Genomic DNA, 18,857 nt, shown 5'->3' with positions numbered 1-18,857 from the left:
TATTTTTAATTTTTTTTCCTCCAGAATAGAAAAGTTTCGGATTGGTTTATGCAGGAATTCATTACTGCTGAACCTGTGTTATCATGCTGAATGTTCACACATTTAACACATTTTTAGTGTATTCTAAAAGTCTTCCAAGGCTTACATCCCCTGTAGTCCATGGAGTTGGAGGTGGCAATAGATACCTTGGGTAGATGGAATAGCTGATGCTGGGAAGCTTGTAAGCTCCCACAGCCTTGGAGGAGGAGAATGTTCATGGTGACAGACACCCACCAACCATTCACAGCTGTCCTTGCACCAGGGTTACCCTTGCTGCTACTTGGAGTGGAGGGAGAAGGAGAGGATTTAAAACATTTTCGTTCATTAAAGTATGACAAAAGACCTTATTCTGCCCAGGCATGCAGCCCACAAAGCTGTTTAGGGACTGAAAGAATCAATTGAGGCGATCCAGCGGCAGCAGGACAAAAGACCTCGGGCAGTGTAATTAGCTAAGTACTGCATGCTGCTCCTTCAGTCCCCTCTCAGTTAATCAGTCAGGACAGGAATGGCTGGGTGGAAAACATCGCTGAGATCATGCACTGGCCACAGTCACCTGGGCTCCTCTGAAAGCCATGGCTGGCTTCTGGGGTTTATAGATTTTATCACTGATTGCAACCAGCTTCCCCACAGATGGACATCCAGGCTTAGCAGTTCTTGTGACAAATGGTGACAATGCCAGTGGCAAGTAGAGAGAAGGGACTCCATCCCTGCACTGCACATTGTTCAGCTCTGAAGACAAACACCAGCACAGAGTTACATCTGCAATTTAATAGGGATCTCTAGGATCCAGCAGGAAAAGCCAAGAGGCTTCTGATCACTGTGCTGTTTTCATACTCGTTATTTTGTCTCTCCATGCAATTAAGGCATTAATCCTGACCTCAGTAGGGGCCAAAATGCAGGAGAGAATCAAACTGCTCAGGCTTTGAAATCTGGGGGTCTGTCCTGTCAGCAAAAGGGAGATTCAACTAAAAGAGTCAGCTGGCTCTGTTCCTAATTCAGCTTGAGGAACAGATGCTGGGATTTTACTGGAACTGGTGCTCAGTGCAGCTTTTCAAAGGGCCAGCACTGTACATTTTTAATTATTATGTTGGCAAGGGTGAGGGCAAACAGCAGCAGTTCACAATCAGTGTTCCCAAAGCCTCTGCTGGGACAGCTGGAAACTCACAGCCTTAAGGTTTGTTGTCCCATTTCCCAGTGGAAATCTCCTGCCAGGCCCTTTAAACTGGTCTTCAAAGCTCATCCAAGCTTTTCACAAGTTCACCACAGTCTGCTTTGATAAAGACAAGGCAGTGCTTGGTTTTTACCAACTCACATACAGACACTTCCTCAGAAAGTAGCTTTAAAAATCTGGAAGCCTGGAGAAAGGGTTGCTGCTGGCCATCTGTAACTATAGCAAAGGAAATATTCATACCAAACCCTCTTACAGAGAGACTTTTCCCCTGAAAAATCCTTCTGTGTTGCGATAATGAGCGATGCAGGGACCCCAGGCAGTGCAAAGGAGTGCTCTTTATTGCCAACTGGCCTTTTAAAGCAGTTAGCCGAGTCACTCTCCCACAGTTCCCTTCTCCTTAGCCTAAGTAACAGGCCAGAGCCATGTTGCAAAGGCCTTCCCTTTGTAAAGCCTTACCTATGGGTAACACTTCTGTATAGGACTCATCCAAACCCCATGAAATGGAAAAGGCATATACTGAATTTAGCAATGCCTGCTCAAATCCCTGGAAGGATATGAATTAAACTAATTCCAAACAGAGCGGTGTCTGCCCCAGTATTTCTGCTTTGAGGTTTCCAGTGAACTTTTTGTTCTTTCCTCTTGGAACTTTTACGCAATCTTCAAGTTTTCTACAGCTTGTTTGTCTCAAAGCAAAATTGTTTGCCAGAAAGGACATTGTCATCATTCACAGGACCTATTTTTAAATACCACCAATATTCCTTAAGTGAGAATGTTGTCCCAAAGAACTGTACATCCCAGAGATGCTGTGGAGCCACTTGGAGTTGAAACAATTGAGTGCATTCACTGAAGTAGCAGGGAGACCATGGGGAAACATGTAGTTACCTTCACTGGAATTTGGCCAGTGTCCCAGCTACCACTAATGCCTCCACTCTTACAGGAATGTCCTGGGATTTTCATTAATGTATAATGCAGCTTATAAAAACACGTGCCTGCTGCCTTATCCCCTGGAGCTACAGCAAGTAAAGAAACGCTGTTTGGCCTCTGTGTAGTGGCTGGCATTAGCAGGCACATTCCCTTTCTTTCTAGTTATTCCTGCTCCTCTCCTTCCTCCTCCCACCCTGGGATGCAAGGGTAAAGCTTCCAGTGCATTGTGTAAACGGCGTGAAGCAGGAATATGCTTTTTCAATGCTTAAGGCTGAAGGTGAGAAAATGGAAAAGGCCATGCACTGTTTGGATACGAAGGGCTCCTTGTATCCAGCATCATCATCACCACGAGTCTGTAACAATACCTCCAGAACCTGGCACTACATGCAAGAAGAGAGGAGGCCAGTGAGCCAAATGGCCTTCTCATGGTGCATGAGTTAGGGATCATTTTGAGTCAGATATAAAACTGGACTATGGAATCTTTGTAATCCAGTTCTTTCCTGACACTGAGGGCCTTTCGCTGCTGGAAGCCGAACACATCATTTCACATCGCCCTTGTTAGTGGGAAACTCAGAGCTGTTTGTCCTGTCAGTTTATTTTCAATGACATTTTTGGAAACAGAAGAGCAGGAAAAAAAAAAAAAAAAGAAAAAAATGGAAAAAAAAAGACAAACATGGAGAGAACTGTGAGAAATCAGGAAATGGGGCCAAGTGGAGAAGAAGGCAATAAGGGAATGTGTGTGTCCAATTTGTGTTTGCAGTGCTTGTGTGAGACTTGTCCCTGGCATAATATGGTAAAACAACAATTTGAAACCCTTCCTCTAGAAAGGAATTTACTTGTCACCCTGGAGAGACAGGGCAAGGTGTAAATCCAAAGCATCAAGGAAGGAGGAAGACAGCAGGCAATGTGCCTTGTGTTTTTACAGGTCTGTTTACCTCATCCACCTCCATGGCACCTGACAGCTCTGGAAACTTGGACCTGCCTCAACCTGAACTGCAGCTGAATTAATCTGTGCGCCTACTGCAGCTAAAAATAGTTTTGCCAAAAAGTGTTTGGATTGGTAAATGAATAAGCTTGGAAATGCAGGTATAAATTCCCCTCCCTAAAATGTTTGCATAAGACACATCCAAGCGGGATGTGGCCACTTCAGAGGCTTCAGGCAAAGAGAGGGATAGGTGCTGCATGTGACTGTGAGAGTGGCTTTAGGGAGCACCTGTCCCTGTCACCCACATCTGAAGGGATTGTTTTAAAGGCAGAGGAGAACAAATGCCTTTCTTCTCTCACCCTGGCATTTTTTGCATTATTATGTCCGCATCTGCAGTATAAAATTAACAAGAAAGTTCCCGGAATGCTATGAAATGCCTTGTTAATCACTAGCTAAGCCTGCTCTAATCATCTTAGTTTCCAGATTGCTCCAGCATTCTCCTGAGCTGGTGAAAAACCCTCCCATGCAGGTTAAAGACATTTTTGCTCACGTGTGGATAGGGAATTTCAGGGGCTTTTGGGCATTACTTAATGAATTGACACAGAGCACAAACAAAATTAATTCAGTGCTTATAAACATGAATGTTCAATAATTTTTAGCAGCATAAGGTGCTTTAAGGACAAACTCATCGGGAATGTGCTCTGAGCCACGAGGTGAATGATACTATCAGGAAAAAGAGACCTCAGAGATCATGTCTGGCAGAGTGGGAAGCACTGAAAGATATCAGCCGTACAAACTGAAAGGATCAGAACCCCTTTCCTCTTATTTTGTACCTAGACAGAGGACTGCAGCATTTCCTGATGAGCCCTGAGTTTTGAGAATTTAAATTGAGGAATAAGGTAAATACCACTTCTTAAACAGTTTATTCTTACTTTCCCACACAATTAAATTGATTCAAGCATCTGCCTTTGAACCTTTCAGATATTTTTTTGTGGCTTAATTGCAGCACCGCTCTATTTTCACAACACCAGTAATAACTGAAAAATTATTTCCACTGAAAAATGAGTTCCACGGAAAAACAGTTGTTCCCTGAATGTGGAGCAGCCGCGGGGCGGCAGCAGAGGACAGGGATAGTGACTGCAGGACCGAAGCGGCCAGGGCTGGGTAGTTCTCTGCCTCATAGACGTGTTGCTCTATCTCTCTCCTGCTCTCAGGAAAACCAGGAAGCACTTCAAGACATCCACACGACCAGAGAAAGAGCAGGTGCTTCAGTTCCCGTGCTCTTTTCCATTTGGATAGCCTGCTCCACAGAAATATCCATTCTATAAAATTAGCTGCTGCACCCGGATTTGTGGAGCTGGCCATCCCTGAAGATCTTAGAGGATGAGTTTTCCTTGGAGACAAAAGAAACTGGGAAGAAGGTGGCAGGGAGGAGGGGTGACAAGCTGATCTGCAGGCAAAGAAAAGGAATCTCCCGGGCTGTGAGCCTGGCATCTTTCATGGGCACTAAATTCACTTGAGAAGAACTTTTAATAATTACAGAAGGCCGGGGGAATGAAGAAAGGGTTTGCCAAGAGTGATATGGTGACAATGGCTTGGACCGTGAAATTCCTCTTTTGTCCCAGCACCGTCGCTCTGAGCCGCGCGCTGTTGCCGTCCATTCTCTGTCCGAGGGGAGCTCTGGCTGTGGCATTGTGCTGGGGGTGTGACCTGGCACTGAGTCAAGATGCTGGGGTGAGCCGGCTCCGCTCCTTCTGGAGAGTCTGTTAGGTTTTCCTGCTCATCCCTAAGGATGCCAGCAGTACTCTCCTGCCCTGAAGGACGCCTCTCTGAATGTTCAGCTGAGTTTTATTTGCTGTTGGCTGCTCTAAGCTTTGATCTTCAAAGAGTGACTAAAAATTTTGATGTCTGATTCTCATTAAAATGAGGGAGAAGTGCATACCTAAATCCCTTCATTAGCTGTTGAATCCTGGCAAGAGCTCCAGTCGGTTCATCAAGCACAGCTCTGCTGCATGAGCTGGTTTTATTTCCTCTCAGATATAGGCTGTTTAGTGGTTAATGGTTTGTATTACTGGGCTCAGGAAAGAAGAAGAGCATGAATAAAGAAGGGCAAAAGGTAAAAAGGGAAATGATAGCATCATGAGGCAAGGGACAACCACAGCAAACAGAGGAGAATTAAAGCTGTGGAGACAAGTGGAAAACCAGAAATAATGATGGAAGTACATGCAAGATCACTTCCTCCCTCAGCAGAAAAGGGAGGAGTGCTGTGAGAGAAAATGCCCCAGTGCTGGGCACGTGGATGGAATACTAAAGGTGAGGAGTCTGGTTTGGCATCAGTGCAGCATGACCTCAGTCAGAGCAGGGAGTGCAGCTCCAGAACTGCTATGTGGTGCTGTCTGTGACCCTGGAAAAGTTACATAAACATGGCTCCTGTTTTTATTCCTCTCTAATTTAGGAACAATACTTCCTGCTATCTCCCCATGGTGTTGAAAGGTTAAATTAGCTAATGGAAGGAGAGTTCTTGAGGATGATTACTGCTGTTTTCATTACTACCATTATTGCTATTTATAATAGGTATAATGGAAGTGTTAATACTGGGGAAGGGAAATAAGGGAAAGAGAAGTGGCAAACATCAAAAGCAGTAGCTGGCCATGCTGGGGCCAGGGATCTGTCTACCCTGTTCCAGCAGCCAGAAAGTCCCATAGCATTAGATTCACCTAATTTATGGAATTCATATATTCCATTAATATGGAATCCACCCTGATTACAGGGTGGATTTTCTTGACATTTCTGCTTTGAATCCATGTGAGCTATATGCCAAGGCAGGAAGTTCACTGCCTAATCATGTGATGATAAAAACCCCTTGACCACTGTCCTTTGAGAGCTGCTGATTGTCTCCTTTCTCCTCCAAAATGTTCCCAGGTGTGTACGTCTCAGCCATATTTTCTTACCTGGGAATATTTCCCAGTTACCCCAAAATGAGACAATCCTGGCAGTTGGTCACCCTGTCAAGCCTCAGGAGGTTACAGCAAAACAGGTCAGAAAAGCAAGTATAGAAACAGTAATACAAAAGTCTGGGAAAATTTGTTAAACATCTTGCAGAGAAGGGCACATTGCTGTTTGTGCCCTGATTTTAGAACAGCCAGGAGATAAGGGCAGTGACTGAATTTCCTTCTATGGCTGTTCCTGTGATGCTAGGGTTGGCTTTCCCAAACCTTGAACAGTTGTCCTTGGAGCAGGGAACAAATGCAGTTTTACAGACACATCTGCAACTGGTCTGCTTGCCTAGATGACGAGGGTGGCCAGAGGGAGGGGACAGAAGGTACAGAAGGCCATGCAGTGCACTGCAAAAGAATCTGCCAACAGCAGAACATAATGATATGTTCCTAAACTGATCCAATTGCACTCAGTGCCAAAGGGAGCATTTTTAGGTGAGCCAATTCTTGCACCTTTAACTTTTTTGTGAGCGAATGGTAGTCCATAGCATCCCATAGTTTGAGGGATACACTGCAACCACCAAGGGCTGTTTGGGATGGTGTGTGTGCTCTGTACAAGTGCCTGTGGGAAGAATTAGGGAACAGCTAATGCCACTGACTGTATATCCTAAGATTCGTAGGGTTCAGGCCGTCCCTGAACAGCATCTTACCTCAGTTTTAGTAATTACAGCTGCTGCCACAGGCCCACCTCCATTTTTGAGTGATTCATGGCACTGGGTGAGGAACACCTGACTATAGCTGTGAGGCAGTGCTGTCTCCTATGCTGGGTGGGCACAAGTTTGACAGCCTCTTGCCTAGGCTGTAATGGGCTTGCTGTCAAAATGTTGTAGGGACTGGGTTTTTAATTACTGAAACCTTGTGAGAAATGTGAGGAAGGACTGTAAGGTTAGGGGCAGGATGGCAAAGCAGTGTGAAAAGAATGAATCCTTGGGTGTGTTTGAGGCAGAGCAGAAGACCTTTCCAGCAGACTCTTTGGCAAACAGCTATTTTTAACTCTCCCTTTGCAAAGCAAATATTAACATTCAGCCATGTGCAGCCACTGGCTTTGTGTGCTCTGGAGAGGGGCGAGCTGTATCAGCTACAACAGAGGAACAGGGAATGAGTTCTTGTAGCCCCTTGAGCTGATACTGGCCGATAATCGCTGCAGACCAAACAGGATCAAGTTAACGTGCTCCAGGCCCCAGCATTTGTGTCACCTGGTGCTATACCCTCTGTGGCATGCTTGGAATGGATTGTTTGCAAAAACCAGTGAGGAGAGAAGTAAGGCTCTCTGATTCCCAGGAGCACAGGCAGGGAGTGTTCTGCAGGCTGGGATTGGAGCTGGAAGCAGGAAGCAGAGGAAGAACAGGACAAAGTGGTCCCTCAAAGGGCAAGCACTGCTCTGCACCTGCACTGGTATCACTGTTCTGCAGCTGACCTGGGTGCACCTCAGTCTTCCTTGCCTTGCCTGCTTGCTTGTAGGCTGTAAGCAATAGGAGGGAAAGGCAGGAAGAGGCATTGGTGATGGATTTATGCTGGCTAAGAACCAGCTGGCTTTGCCCTGTCCTGCAGCTGCTCTTCTCCCTGCTGGGAGGTTCAGTCCTTATGTCGCCCATGTGTAGCTGAGAGCCAGTTTTGATGCTGCCTCTCTGCTTGATCATCACAGCTTTTCCACATCTGTTTTCCATCCCTCTGTTTGTCAAACCTGCCCGTTGATCCTGGAGAGCTTGGGGCAGGAATTGACCATGATGAGGTGTTTGTACCGAGCCTTATATGGCTCGAGGTGTTACCCACAGCAAACACAGATTAGTTCCTTGTCTTGTATAATCGAAGAGGGGTGGAGAAAATGTATTGTTAGTTTTGCCTCTTGTTACAGAAAAGATCCTGGACGCTTCTTGAAGACCTGAAACAAAGCTGCATCACAGGCCTATCTTTCTTTGTGCATTAGTTGAAAAAGACTTTTTTTTCCCCCTGCCCCTTCCTCTTTTAAATGTAGAAGTATCTGTGGGAGCCTAACAATTTTGTGCTTAAGAAGGTGGAAAATTATCTTAAGAGCTAAGCCTTCTTTCCTCCACTGGCTTAGGAATTTAGAGCCACCAAGAGGAGTCAGACACAAATTCATCCAGGCACATCTCCTTATCTCTTGGAGCCCAAGCCAGCAATCTGTTTTCCATTCACTTCTTGCTGCTTTTTGCTGAGGGGTTGGCTGCTGAGATTAACCTTGCTCCCAGGACAGGAAACAATCACTCAAGAAATGGAAAGGTGTGGAAGTGTTGGAGCCTGCAGGGCAGTCCTAGAAATGACCTTGAATCCTCACCACTTGTCAGTAACTTGCATCCCACTGGCATATCTGCAGCTGGATTGCAGCTTTGGTGCCCACAGTCACTGTACCATCTGTACCACTTGCACTCACATCCTGGGTGTTCATTAACATGTTCAGGCTGAGTGTGGGAGAAAATGGCTTCTTTTGCCTGTGTTAAAGAACAGATTTACTTTAAAGCATTGGAAAGATTTCAGTGCACTGCTAACCCTTCAAAACTGTGGAGTTTAACTTGTTCTTCCACTGAATAAAGTTCAGCCTCTTAAGGTGAAGTTATTCAATATGAACATTCTATGATCACCTGGCATAAATTAGTCTGCACATGACTATGCTTTGTACTTGGGAACAGAAATGTTATTGTAGAACAATGCAGAACACTATGACAAAAATGCCTTCCTTGCTTAGCTGCAGCATAAAACAATAACTAAATTTGGAAACTCTTTCCTTAGATTGGAATAAATGGCAATAGCTGAATTCTCTCAAGATGCATGTATGCACTAGGGATGGGGGAAACCCAGCAGAGACATGGCTCCAGGGGGAGACCTTTGACTTAACTATTTCTTGATTGAATTGTCTTAACTGCTCTGTCACGCTGACACAGAGGCTGGGGACAATGGGGAGGAATTTCTGTCTGCTGCATGTCACTGCCCCCCAGTTGTGACATTGCATTAAGGTTGAACGAGAGGGGCACCATACCCTCTGGAGACATTCAGCAGCTCTGCAACTTTGTTTTTAGGTCTGAGAACCATCTCTGAACTCCACAGGGGATTAAAAATCTCCAACACAAACCCCACATCAATTCAGCAACTCAGTGGTTTTTCTGAGCAAGCCAAAATATGTGTGCCCTGCTCAAATGGTCTGATGTGGTTCTGCTACACTTTGCAGGGGATAGGTAAATGAAACATCACAGTCTTCCCAGTTTGAAGCTCCAGTCTGGGCTCTGAAAAGTGACTGAAACCTTGGCTGTTGAATTTGCAGTGAATACAGTCAGATTTTCTGGTTTAACCCTTTTCCTTGCATTGCACTGATGCTGATGAGCTTGTGAAGAGATGAACCCCAGATTCAACAGAAACACATCTTACCACTGGAAAGAATGGAAATGGTTCCAGTAAAATACTTGAAAACAAGAGGTCTAAAGCAGAGAACATTTTTCTGTAATGCTGCTCCTGGGAAAGTCAGGGACTCCTTGCAACAGAGAAAGTTCCCTCTCTCTATTCCTTCATGGGGAAAAATTGTTTCCTCTTTCACCCTGTCAGTTCCTATAAAATCTTTTTCAGTAGATCAGGAATTCTGAACAGCCACCTCCAGCAGTTCATATGTGATGCTTCTCTTCCCATCATTATAATACTTGACACGAAAAGGGCAGTAGTTTGTCACTGCAATTGCTGCTGCTTCTGTCAACACCCTGCTATGCTGGCTTGCTGTTTTTTCCAGGGCATCTCCAGGTGTCCCCCAGGAACTGTCCTAACCTACTGCATGGCTCTGCTCTCACCTGTGCAACTGCATACAGTGTGCACACATCTTTGCTTGATTGCTCCTCTTTTTTTTTTTTTTTTTTTTGAGAAACTTGAGCAACTAAGTTTGCAGCTTAGGAATCACACGTACCATCATAGAAAGGACACAAAGATGGAATAAGCCATCCTAAGAGCTGCAGAGTATTTGTTTTTAGAAAAGCTCCTAGAAGAAAGGGAAGAGAGGGATAAATAAAGAAAACTTCTTTAAAATAATCAAGAAAGGCTCATAGTTAGCCAATGTTCTCCAAACCTACAGTAACCATAGTGAGCCAAACAAAAGGCAGCAGTAGTAAGTCTTATGTATCCTTGGTGATCTGCTTAAGCAACTTCTTGCTTTTACAGTAAGCCAAAAAAAGGGAGAACACATGGATTTGAAGTCTCCTGCAGGATCTATTGAGTGACAAGAAGCCTCCTCTAATGCAAGAAAATGGTCTGGAATGTTCATGCAAAGCAGGACCAGGGGTGGCCTTTGGGATTTTCAGCAAAGGGCAGTGGGCATGGAAGGCTGTACTGTGGAAAAGACAACAGCAGGACTGGAGTTTGCGTCAGCCTGAGGAGACTGTGGAGGCCTTTTGAAGTGGATGCATTTTAGGAGAAGCCAGCTTGGCAGGGAGCTCCTTGTCCTCTCCTACCAAAAGAGCCTGACAGAATTGGCTAGATGGGTTTGTGGTAAACAGGAGAAAGGAAGAGGTGGGTGGGACATGCTGGCATCATGGAAGTTTGATAGGATTTCACAAGAGCTGGGAACCATCCTGTCCATGGGTCGGGGAACACCCTCTGCAAAGGGATACTTCGCTGTTGCATGTTTCTAATAGGCATGGACTTTCCCCAGGGCCAGGGCCTGGGAGCTAGGGATTTGCAGAGACATCTGGGATAAGAGCCAGCATCTGGATCATCACCACCCACAGAGCGCTCACACGTTAATTAGACAGGACAGAGCAAGGTAGAACAATGGTGTCCTTTCCCAGGTGGGAAACTGAGACATGGAAAACAAGAGTCTATACTATTGACATGTCTTACTGTACAGATGCTCCTGCTGATTTCAAGGAGGAGGGGTTGTTCTCCCCTCCTGGCACTGCCTGGGCTCTGTTCACAGCACCTGTAGTAAGCACCAGCCATTGAATCCAGCCCCAAAAGTTCAAAGCCAGGCTGATTTTCAGGTATTCCTCCACCCCATACTTGCCAGAGTCACCTCTCATAACTTGACTTAGCAGAGCAGTTGCCCTAATTCAGCCAAAAGGAAAAAAACTTCAGTCCCTGGCTGGCTCCTGCTGGCTGCTCCTGCTCCTGGTGGATGAGTGACAATCATTACACCCACAAGGTTTGGTGTCTGCATTTCACCTTGTTTTTCTCAGCTTAAATAAACCATAAGAGGTCTGGCTGGCTGTTGATCAGCCCCTTTCATGACGCCCTGTAGCTTATTGCCATTGCATTTTTGCCACAAGTGATTATTGAGGGTGATTTTGGCAATGGCTGCTCCCCTTGCACACTGAAAACAGCAGACTGCATTGCTGGTGGTGCACTGGCTGAGATCCACTGGGGATTTAGGGAACATTGGAAAATTCACCTTTCCATTTCCGCTCACTTGGGATCTGGTGCACAGGGCAAGTCAGGCTGGTCAGAGCAGGGAACCACAGGCAGAAGTGGTCCCCACCTGATGTTATTTGGCTGCTGTGGCCTGCATGGTGTGCACACATCTCCCATTCTCGACTCTGTGGCCCCAGCACATCCCATCCTGGGCACCCTCGTGCAGTGAAGCAGGTGTTCATTTAAACAGGTCACCTGCGTGTTGAGGTTTGTTTGCTTTGTTGATAATTGTTACACTGTGATAGAGCTTTGTGTTTATAGTGCAGCTTGTTTTGTTTGAATCACTCAATCCTTCCCATGTAATATCACCACTCCTTAAACACAAATATTTTCAGAGGCATACAGAAAGGAAGAATGGACATGGAGCATCTGAGCTTTGCTTTGGGAGACAAAGCCTTGTTTCTGGACTTTTGAGGGAACCCTATGAGTCTTTTTCCCTTTTTTGCTTCTCTGAGCAGTAGTCCCAGGTCACAGGCCTGTTGTGAATGTTTTCTTCTAGGAACTTTCAGGAATTTGTATCTAGGTAACCTCAGCTGGGTAGATGACAGATGAGAATGCTAACAGGTTAGTAATAGATGAGAGAACTGTGTCAACAGTAAAATATAAATTCACATCTCCATTTATATTCTCCTTAAGTCCATAAGTAATACAGGTTTGATCATCAAAAGCTTCCAAAGGCAGAATGTGTGTCTGCTTTTAGGTCTTGCTCATGAATGATTTAAGATTTAACAGGAGGAAAACAATTCACTTTCAGCCTCTGGAGTAACTTGCAGATGACTCTACTCATGCTAACAAATGTTCCTTCAAGGCATCCTTTACTCTGGTACTGTGGCTGGCTGATTGGCCTTGCAGGCTGCAGTTTAAGAGCCCTTGGCATAGGAATAAGCTGGAATGCATCAGGATTTGAAGAAAGATTTCTTTCAGAGCAGTTAATAACGTTATCAGCATTATCAGAAGTATTGCAGGGTTTAGTCTTCCCTGAAAGTGTTTGATTTCACATTCTTTATAAAGGTGAATATGGAAGAATCTAAATGTCCATTTTCACTGAAAAAGAAGAAAAAGGAAGGTCTAGCCCATGTAGTTGCAAAGAGAACCTTAGAAGAGTGTTCCTGTGAAATGAAAAACCTGAGATATATCATTACAATTAGAACTGTTAGATGATAAAGCACAGATCACAATTCTGCTGATTTTTTTAAGGTTAGGGGTCATCCAGGCACAAATTAATACAAATGCTTCTGATGAGTATTGCAGCCTTTGAAGTAGCAGGTATTTGTTACAAAACATATTTTTCCAAGCAGGACTTTTCTCCAGTATACGTGTACATAAAGCAAAAACAAACATTAAATCCCTTCTGTTGACTATAACACAAGTTAATCTAACCCCTAGTGCACCCCATTATTGTATTTCATTGAAATGATACCCACCTGTTCTGCTTTACAGCAGCAATAAACTGCAGCAGTACTGCATTTTTCGTTTGTTATTTATTTATACTGGCAGCAAGGGCTAATGTTTCATCTCTCACCCTTCCTGGTAATTGTGATACAGGGCTCTTTATGGGAAGGCTCATTCCTGTGGTTTTATCCATGCTTAAGAAGAAAAGAAAAAACTCATTCATCAGTGGAATGACTTCCTGGTAAAATGAATGACAATGATTTCTACCTCCCTTTGTAGGGGGTTTGAAGACTTTATTGGCTGATGTTTGGGGAAGTCAGATTTTACATTTTAGAAGGTACCTGGGCTGGAACTCCTTGGTTTAGAGGAACAGACCGGCTTTGCTTGTGAGAAATCACCATTCAACACTGAAACTAATGCCCTGGTAAAAACCTGGGCAGTGTGTCTGCATGTGCTGAGTTACATGTCTGGGGCATGGCTTAATTACACACTGCTTGGCCTGACTTGAAATAAAAGCAACTTCCAGAAGTATGCATGCAATTCCACTGCTCCGAAAATCGCACCCCTGCAAATAGCTGCCCTTCCTGCCTGGATCTGAGGCAGAACCCAGTCCAGCCACATCTCTTTGTCTCAGCAGGATGTCTGGGGAGGTGAGTGCCTGAAGGAAGTGCTTATGCTGTGCCAGGAGATGCTCCACAGGAGTGTGGATCCCGTGGCATCTGCTAACACAGGCACAGCCTCTGTTGAGCAGGGACTGCCGGGTGCTTTTAGCAGATGTTGCGGTGGCAAGTTTTGCAGTCTAAGTAATTATCAGTTGCACTTGGAGCTGGTGGCACTCCCGAGTTTCCTGGAACTCAGGATTTGTAGTGCCTAACCTGGCCCTTTGCAGAGTGCTTTAGTGCACACGGCTGCAATTCCAAGATCCTGGGTCAGATTTTCTTGTCCTCTGTCTTGTCACTGACTTCTTTCCAGATTTGGTGTATTTCTGCTGACACACAGATGGGGAGTCACTATGCCGTGTATGTGAGGGGCTGTACAAAGCAGAGAGAAGTGCCCTAATATTCTGCTTCTAGCCTTGCCACTACATAGCCTGGGCCAGACTGCTTACTTTCTCATAAAATTCAAATAATCATCTACTTTCTTTATATCCCTAGCTGAAAAACCCTACAGAGATGCTGCAATTCATTAACTACCTACACCTGAGTGCTCCTGCTTTGCTGCTGGCCAGTAAGAAAGAAGCTGTTGTTCATCAGGCCTCTGGATCCCAAAGGGGAGCTTGAACAAAAAAAATCACATCCAAGCTCTTCTAATCCTGGTTTTGCCCTTGGGCTGGTGCCTGGGTGCTCTTATCAAGAGGCGTTCCATGCCTGTTTTTTGCTGGAGTTCACTGCTTCCAAATACCAGAGGCTTTCCAGGCTTATTCTAAACAGTGCTTCTTGGCAGAACTCATCTGTCTGCTGATTCCTAGCTCCCTTCTATATGAAATGTAGGGGTGGCAAGCACAGACCTTTGAGTAAGCTGGCTGGAAAAGGAATACCAGTTTTTTTAATCCAAGAGCAGAGTTTGGGGTAGATAAATTCTTTGAACAGAAGCACACGCTCAGCTCTGCAGGTGAAAGCCAAACCATGTCAGGCACGTCTCACTGTCTCCTTTCTCTCCTGTGCAGATCGAAGAGGGAGGGAAGGCAGATTCCCTGCCTTCCAAGCTGCAGGCTGGTGATGAAGTGGTGAACATCAACGAGGTGGAGCTGAGCAGCTCCAGAAGAGAGGCCATCTCCCTGGTGAAAGGCTCCTACAAGAAGCTGAAGCTTGTCGTCCGCAGGTAGGCAAGAGCCACAATCATTCCCTGCCTTCCTCCTGCCTCACAGGCCACCCAGATATGCCACTCACTTCTCCAGATGGAGGCCTATGGCTTGGCCTAATCTGAGCACAAGCCTTGTTTTGAGCACATAGGCATGAGCCCAAGGGCAAATGCTTGTTCTTTCAGCCAATATTTCTGGGACTTCTTTGTCACTGATATGTCCAAGCTTGTGAAACAGCCATTTCTCTTGCACTGCTCCCCTGCCACATGACATTTCAGAATCCCTGTTCAGAGATCAGAATCCCTGTACAAGCAATCCCATCTTCCTCCCATGTGCCCTGTCAAAGGGTGACAATTCTGTACATAGTTCTTAGCTCATTTGCTGCATGTTGTCACTGTTGCTGTGGCAGCAGAAAGATTTCCACTGGCTTAATCAAGATTTGGAGCTGTTTGGTGTTCTGCAGGTGAGTGATAGAGGATTTTGAATCAAAGATGTTTGGGTCTGGAATTTGTGTTGTTTATTTTTTTTAAACCTTAACAGAAATGCTACCTCTGTGTCTTTTGCTGTGGCCATGTCCAGTTTGCTTCTGTGCCAGTTAAGTGATAGCTGGTATCAGTTTATGGAGTGCTCTGTCCTCAAGTTCCACACTTAGCCAAAAAGGAATCTGGGTGAAGATCAGCACAGTTGGGGAGCTGTCTTTACTCAAACAAAAGGTGTAATTTTGGATCACTAAATTGGAATAACTGAGTAACATCTGAGTAGTGATGCCTGAGCTGGGCAGGTATGACCAGCTCAGACACCCTCCTGCTCTCTGGGCTGTATTTTTTGCTTTTGCTGACTCTATTTGGTTGTTTAACTAAAACATCTTTAGGTAACCTTACAGCAAATTCTGAATATTCATATACAGACCTGTTACTTGGTTTTTGCACCTATTGGGAGAGGATTTGCAAAAGGAGTTGGTTGCAATTTGAGTGTTTTCCAAAAATAAAATAAAAACCTTTTGGATTTGGTTTTTACTTTAAACCATGTAGATTGTAATCCAACTGCACTGACTGAACAAAATGTTTAATTCAAGCTACCTTAGCAAAACTGTGCAAGAAGAATCTGTTTGTTTAGCAGTGCAACAGTTTCTCTGCATTTTTTATATTCCCAAAACCTTTCCACCTTTTTTCCTCCTCTTTGAAGAGTATGCAAGGGGTTTTGATGTTTTTCTGGTTTGGATTACTATAGTGAACATGAAAAAAATTTGGTTGGGATTCTTTTATGGCTTCATTCATCACCAACAGAAGGATCAAGCACATTAACTCTCAGAGGTATTACATTCACATACCATTCTCTTGCCAAGGTACTTTATATCCTTTGTGCACATTTAAAGCTCAGTGATAATCCATACATTTAAAACTGGAAAATTGCAATTAAGAGCTAAGAGCCCGGCCTTCAGGTAATTTGACCCAGTCCCAGCTGACCCTGCAGTGCTGGCATGAAGGCAGCAAAAATCAGGAAATGTGAGGTCCTGGCTGCTCCCTGGCAGTGGGTCACAAGTTCTTCTGAATTCACTCCATCACCAGAAATAGCCAGATTCAGCACACTGGCCAGGGTAGAAGAAAATATTTTGTGTCCACTTCTAGAAGGTAAGAAGAGATAAAATAAGGATTCCAGAGAATGGTGAGACAAGAGGAAAGGGGTGCAGATTACCTCAACCTCAGACAGAATGAGTTTAGCCATTAAGCCAGGTAAAGGCAGCACTAACATGCTTCCTGCCTGGGGTTTGGTTGGCTGGAGATTTGCAGTACTACATCATCTGAAAATAAAGTATTTTTTAAATGCTTGTGGTGCTGATTTTTGTAAATTTGCCATAATGATTGAATTGAAATGGATTAGGGTTGCTTGCTGCAAGTACCAGCAGTTTGAATACTTCTTGACCTGTTTGAAACCTGAATTTTTCAGTGCTCTCAGTATTCACAGAAACTCTTCCTTATGGGGTGACACAAGCTCGCACAGATATGGACTTTACTCCTTAAAAGTCATATACAAACAACAGCAAAGTCTGCTTGGTGTATGTGGTTCTGGGTCTGCAGAGCATATTCCAGGTCAGCATGTTTTTGGGGGTTTAGCTGTTTGTTTTTCAAATGAAAATCTCAGAAGTTCTCTGTAATGGTGTGGTGGTGACACCAACCATCACACCAGATAGAAAGCACACATTTTTAAAATCAGATGTTTTGTGCCACAGCCCACACAGCATACCCAGATTGATATATAATCTTGGTTTTTATTTCAGGACAAAAGTAAGCTTTTAGTACTTAAAGGGTGAGCCTCTCTGCGTGTTACTAAGCAAAAGTAGATTACAACACCTTGCAGGTCTGCAGACTGGCTGATGCAATGATGTGGTACTTCCCTTGGAATGTCAGAACTGATGTGTCATCATCAGTCTTCATCAGCTCAAGTTTGATTGATCACTGTAATGGAGGGGAAAAGTGGGAATAGTTTCAAAGAAGGAAATATGAAGGCAAAATCAGAAAAAATTCAGGGCAAGAGAAAAGGCTAAAATAAATAACAATAAGAAAAATTATCTATCTCACATGACCAGCACCAGAGTACCACGGTCTGCCTCTCACTCCTGTGCAAATGTCCTGCTGTCCCCAGGAGGAACTTGCAGGAGAAAAGACATGAAATGGTGATTTTATACACTTTCTGCTTCCTTGCTGACAGACTTAAAGTAGGGCAGAGGGAGAGAATGCCCTAATGAGCCCCAGTGTTAAGGAAATCCTGTGCCTATTCCTAAGAGAATCTTTATTTGGGAGATGAATGTTGAACACTTTTCATGGATGCTCTCTAGCTGCATTTTGTTTGTCTTGTCCCTAGCTCAGAAGCCCGCAGTGACAGTTTTCAAATGTTTTGTTTTCTCTGCTTCTTTAGCACAGTTACTCACACCTCCCTTGTTTCAAAGGCTGTTCCCAAAGCCAGGTCCTGCCTCTCTGCCCAGTCCTCACTTGTTTTGCGCATTCATTTCCAGGACCATGGACTCAGATATGTGTGTGTTTGCTCATTCCTGTACACCTCGGGCCTGCAACTGGTGTGCTCTGAGGGACCTTGCTGACACTCCCACTCCATCGTGCTGAGGTCAGAACCAGCTGGAGCAGGAGCTGCTCTGCAGCCCAGGGAGTGACTCAGTGTGCCTGAATCACTGCTGGCGACAAATGTCTCTCACCATGGGCGCAGAACAACCAGTTTCATCAGGCCCCAGGAATTCACAGGGTGATGCTGGGGAGGTCGCTTTGCTCAGGGTTTGCCCATTTGGAGCAGTCGATGTGAATCACAATGGGAAACTGGAGAGACCAGTTTGTTGGATTTTGTAGCCCTACTGTCCTCAGCAAACTGCCTTACAGAGGTTTTGATACCCAGTTGATCTTTAACCAGGTAGAGGAAAAGCAGTTTGAAAGCTACAGCTACAAAAGAAGTAAGACTTTGCTAGTTTGTTGTGAAATACATCATTATTTCCAACTTTTTTTTTTTTTTTCTGTTGCTTCCTCTCTAACTGCAGTAACCTAGTAGAGCTGGGTGCAATTAAAAAAAGACCCTTTTCAGTGCTATCAGTCTGATCTAATTGTGTTGTGCATGCCTTCATCAGCTGAAGATAAGGCTCAAACCATGGGCAGAGCCTTGTGTGCTTTACAGCCCCTACAGTGGCCTGGAGCAGTTGCCAAAAATAGGCTTTTGCACAGGTCAGTGGGCAGGAATGGCTTCGAGAGCATCACACTGTTTACATGGCTGGACATGCAGCGTGTCCATAAGGGCAGCAATTAGGGCAGCCAGGCGTGGTGGCACACGGAGCTGTGCCACCAAGGGGACCCACGGCCGCAGGGGATGAGTCCCACACACCTTTCCAGCACAAACAGTGCCCGAGGGCACGGCACGTGCAGTCGTTCTTGTTGAGGGGACAGTGCACTGCAGAGGGATCCAGCCTCAGGCTGGGTTAATTAATGCAAAGCTCTATTAATATTTGCTGGGGAACAGCAATAAAAAATGTTCTGCAGAGAATTAACAGGGTTTTAGGCCCTTGCTCTGCTCATCCCAATGTGCAAAGGCCCTGCAGTTGTCTTCCAGGGTGTTGTTTTCAGGGCTCAGGCCAGCTCAGATTGGGATGTGATGGTGACACTCATGTATGCAGAGCCAGTGAAACTGGACAAAGCATGAATCTCAAACTAGCTG

General features: G+C 44.9%; 1 protein-coding gene across 1 annotated transcript in view; it reads left to right on the top strand.

The window, feature by feature from the left end:
• LOC140684018 (protein Shroom3-like) overlaps positions 1 to 17,170 on the top strand; it is a 35,284-nt gene extending 18,114 nt beyond the window's left edge. Inside the window, exon 2 of the mRNA XM_072928904.1 lies at positions 14,514 to 17,170. Within this exon, the coding sequence (XP_072785005.1) occupies positions 14,514 to 14,672 (159 nt within the window). The 3' untranslated portion in view covers positions 14,673 to 17,170. The remainder of the gene's footprint in view (positions 1 to 14,513) is intronic.
• The last annotated feature ends 1,687 nt before the right edge of the window (positions 17,171 to 18,857 follow it).

Source organism: Taeniopygia guttata, chromosome 4 (assembly GCF_048771995.1).
Source record: "Taeniopygia guttata chromosome 4, bTaeGut7.mat, whole genome shotgun sequence".
Taxonomy (NCBI): domain Eukaryota; kingdom Metazoa; phylum Chordata; class Aves; order Passeriformes; family Estrildidae; genus Taeniopygia; species Taeniopygia guttata.
This window is presented reverse-complemented; position numbering and strand designations above follow the sequence as displayed.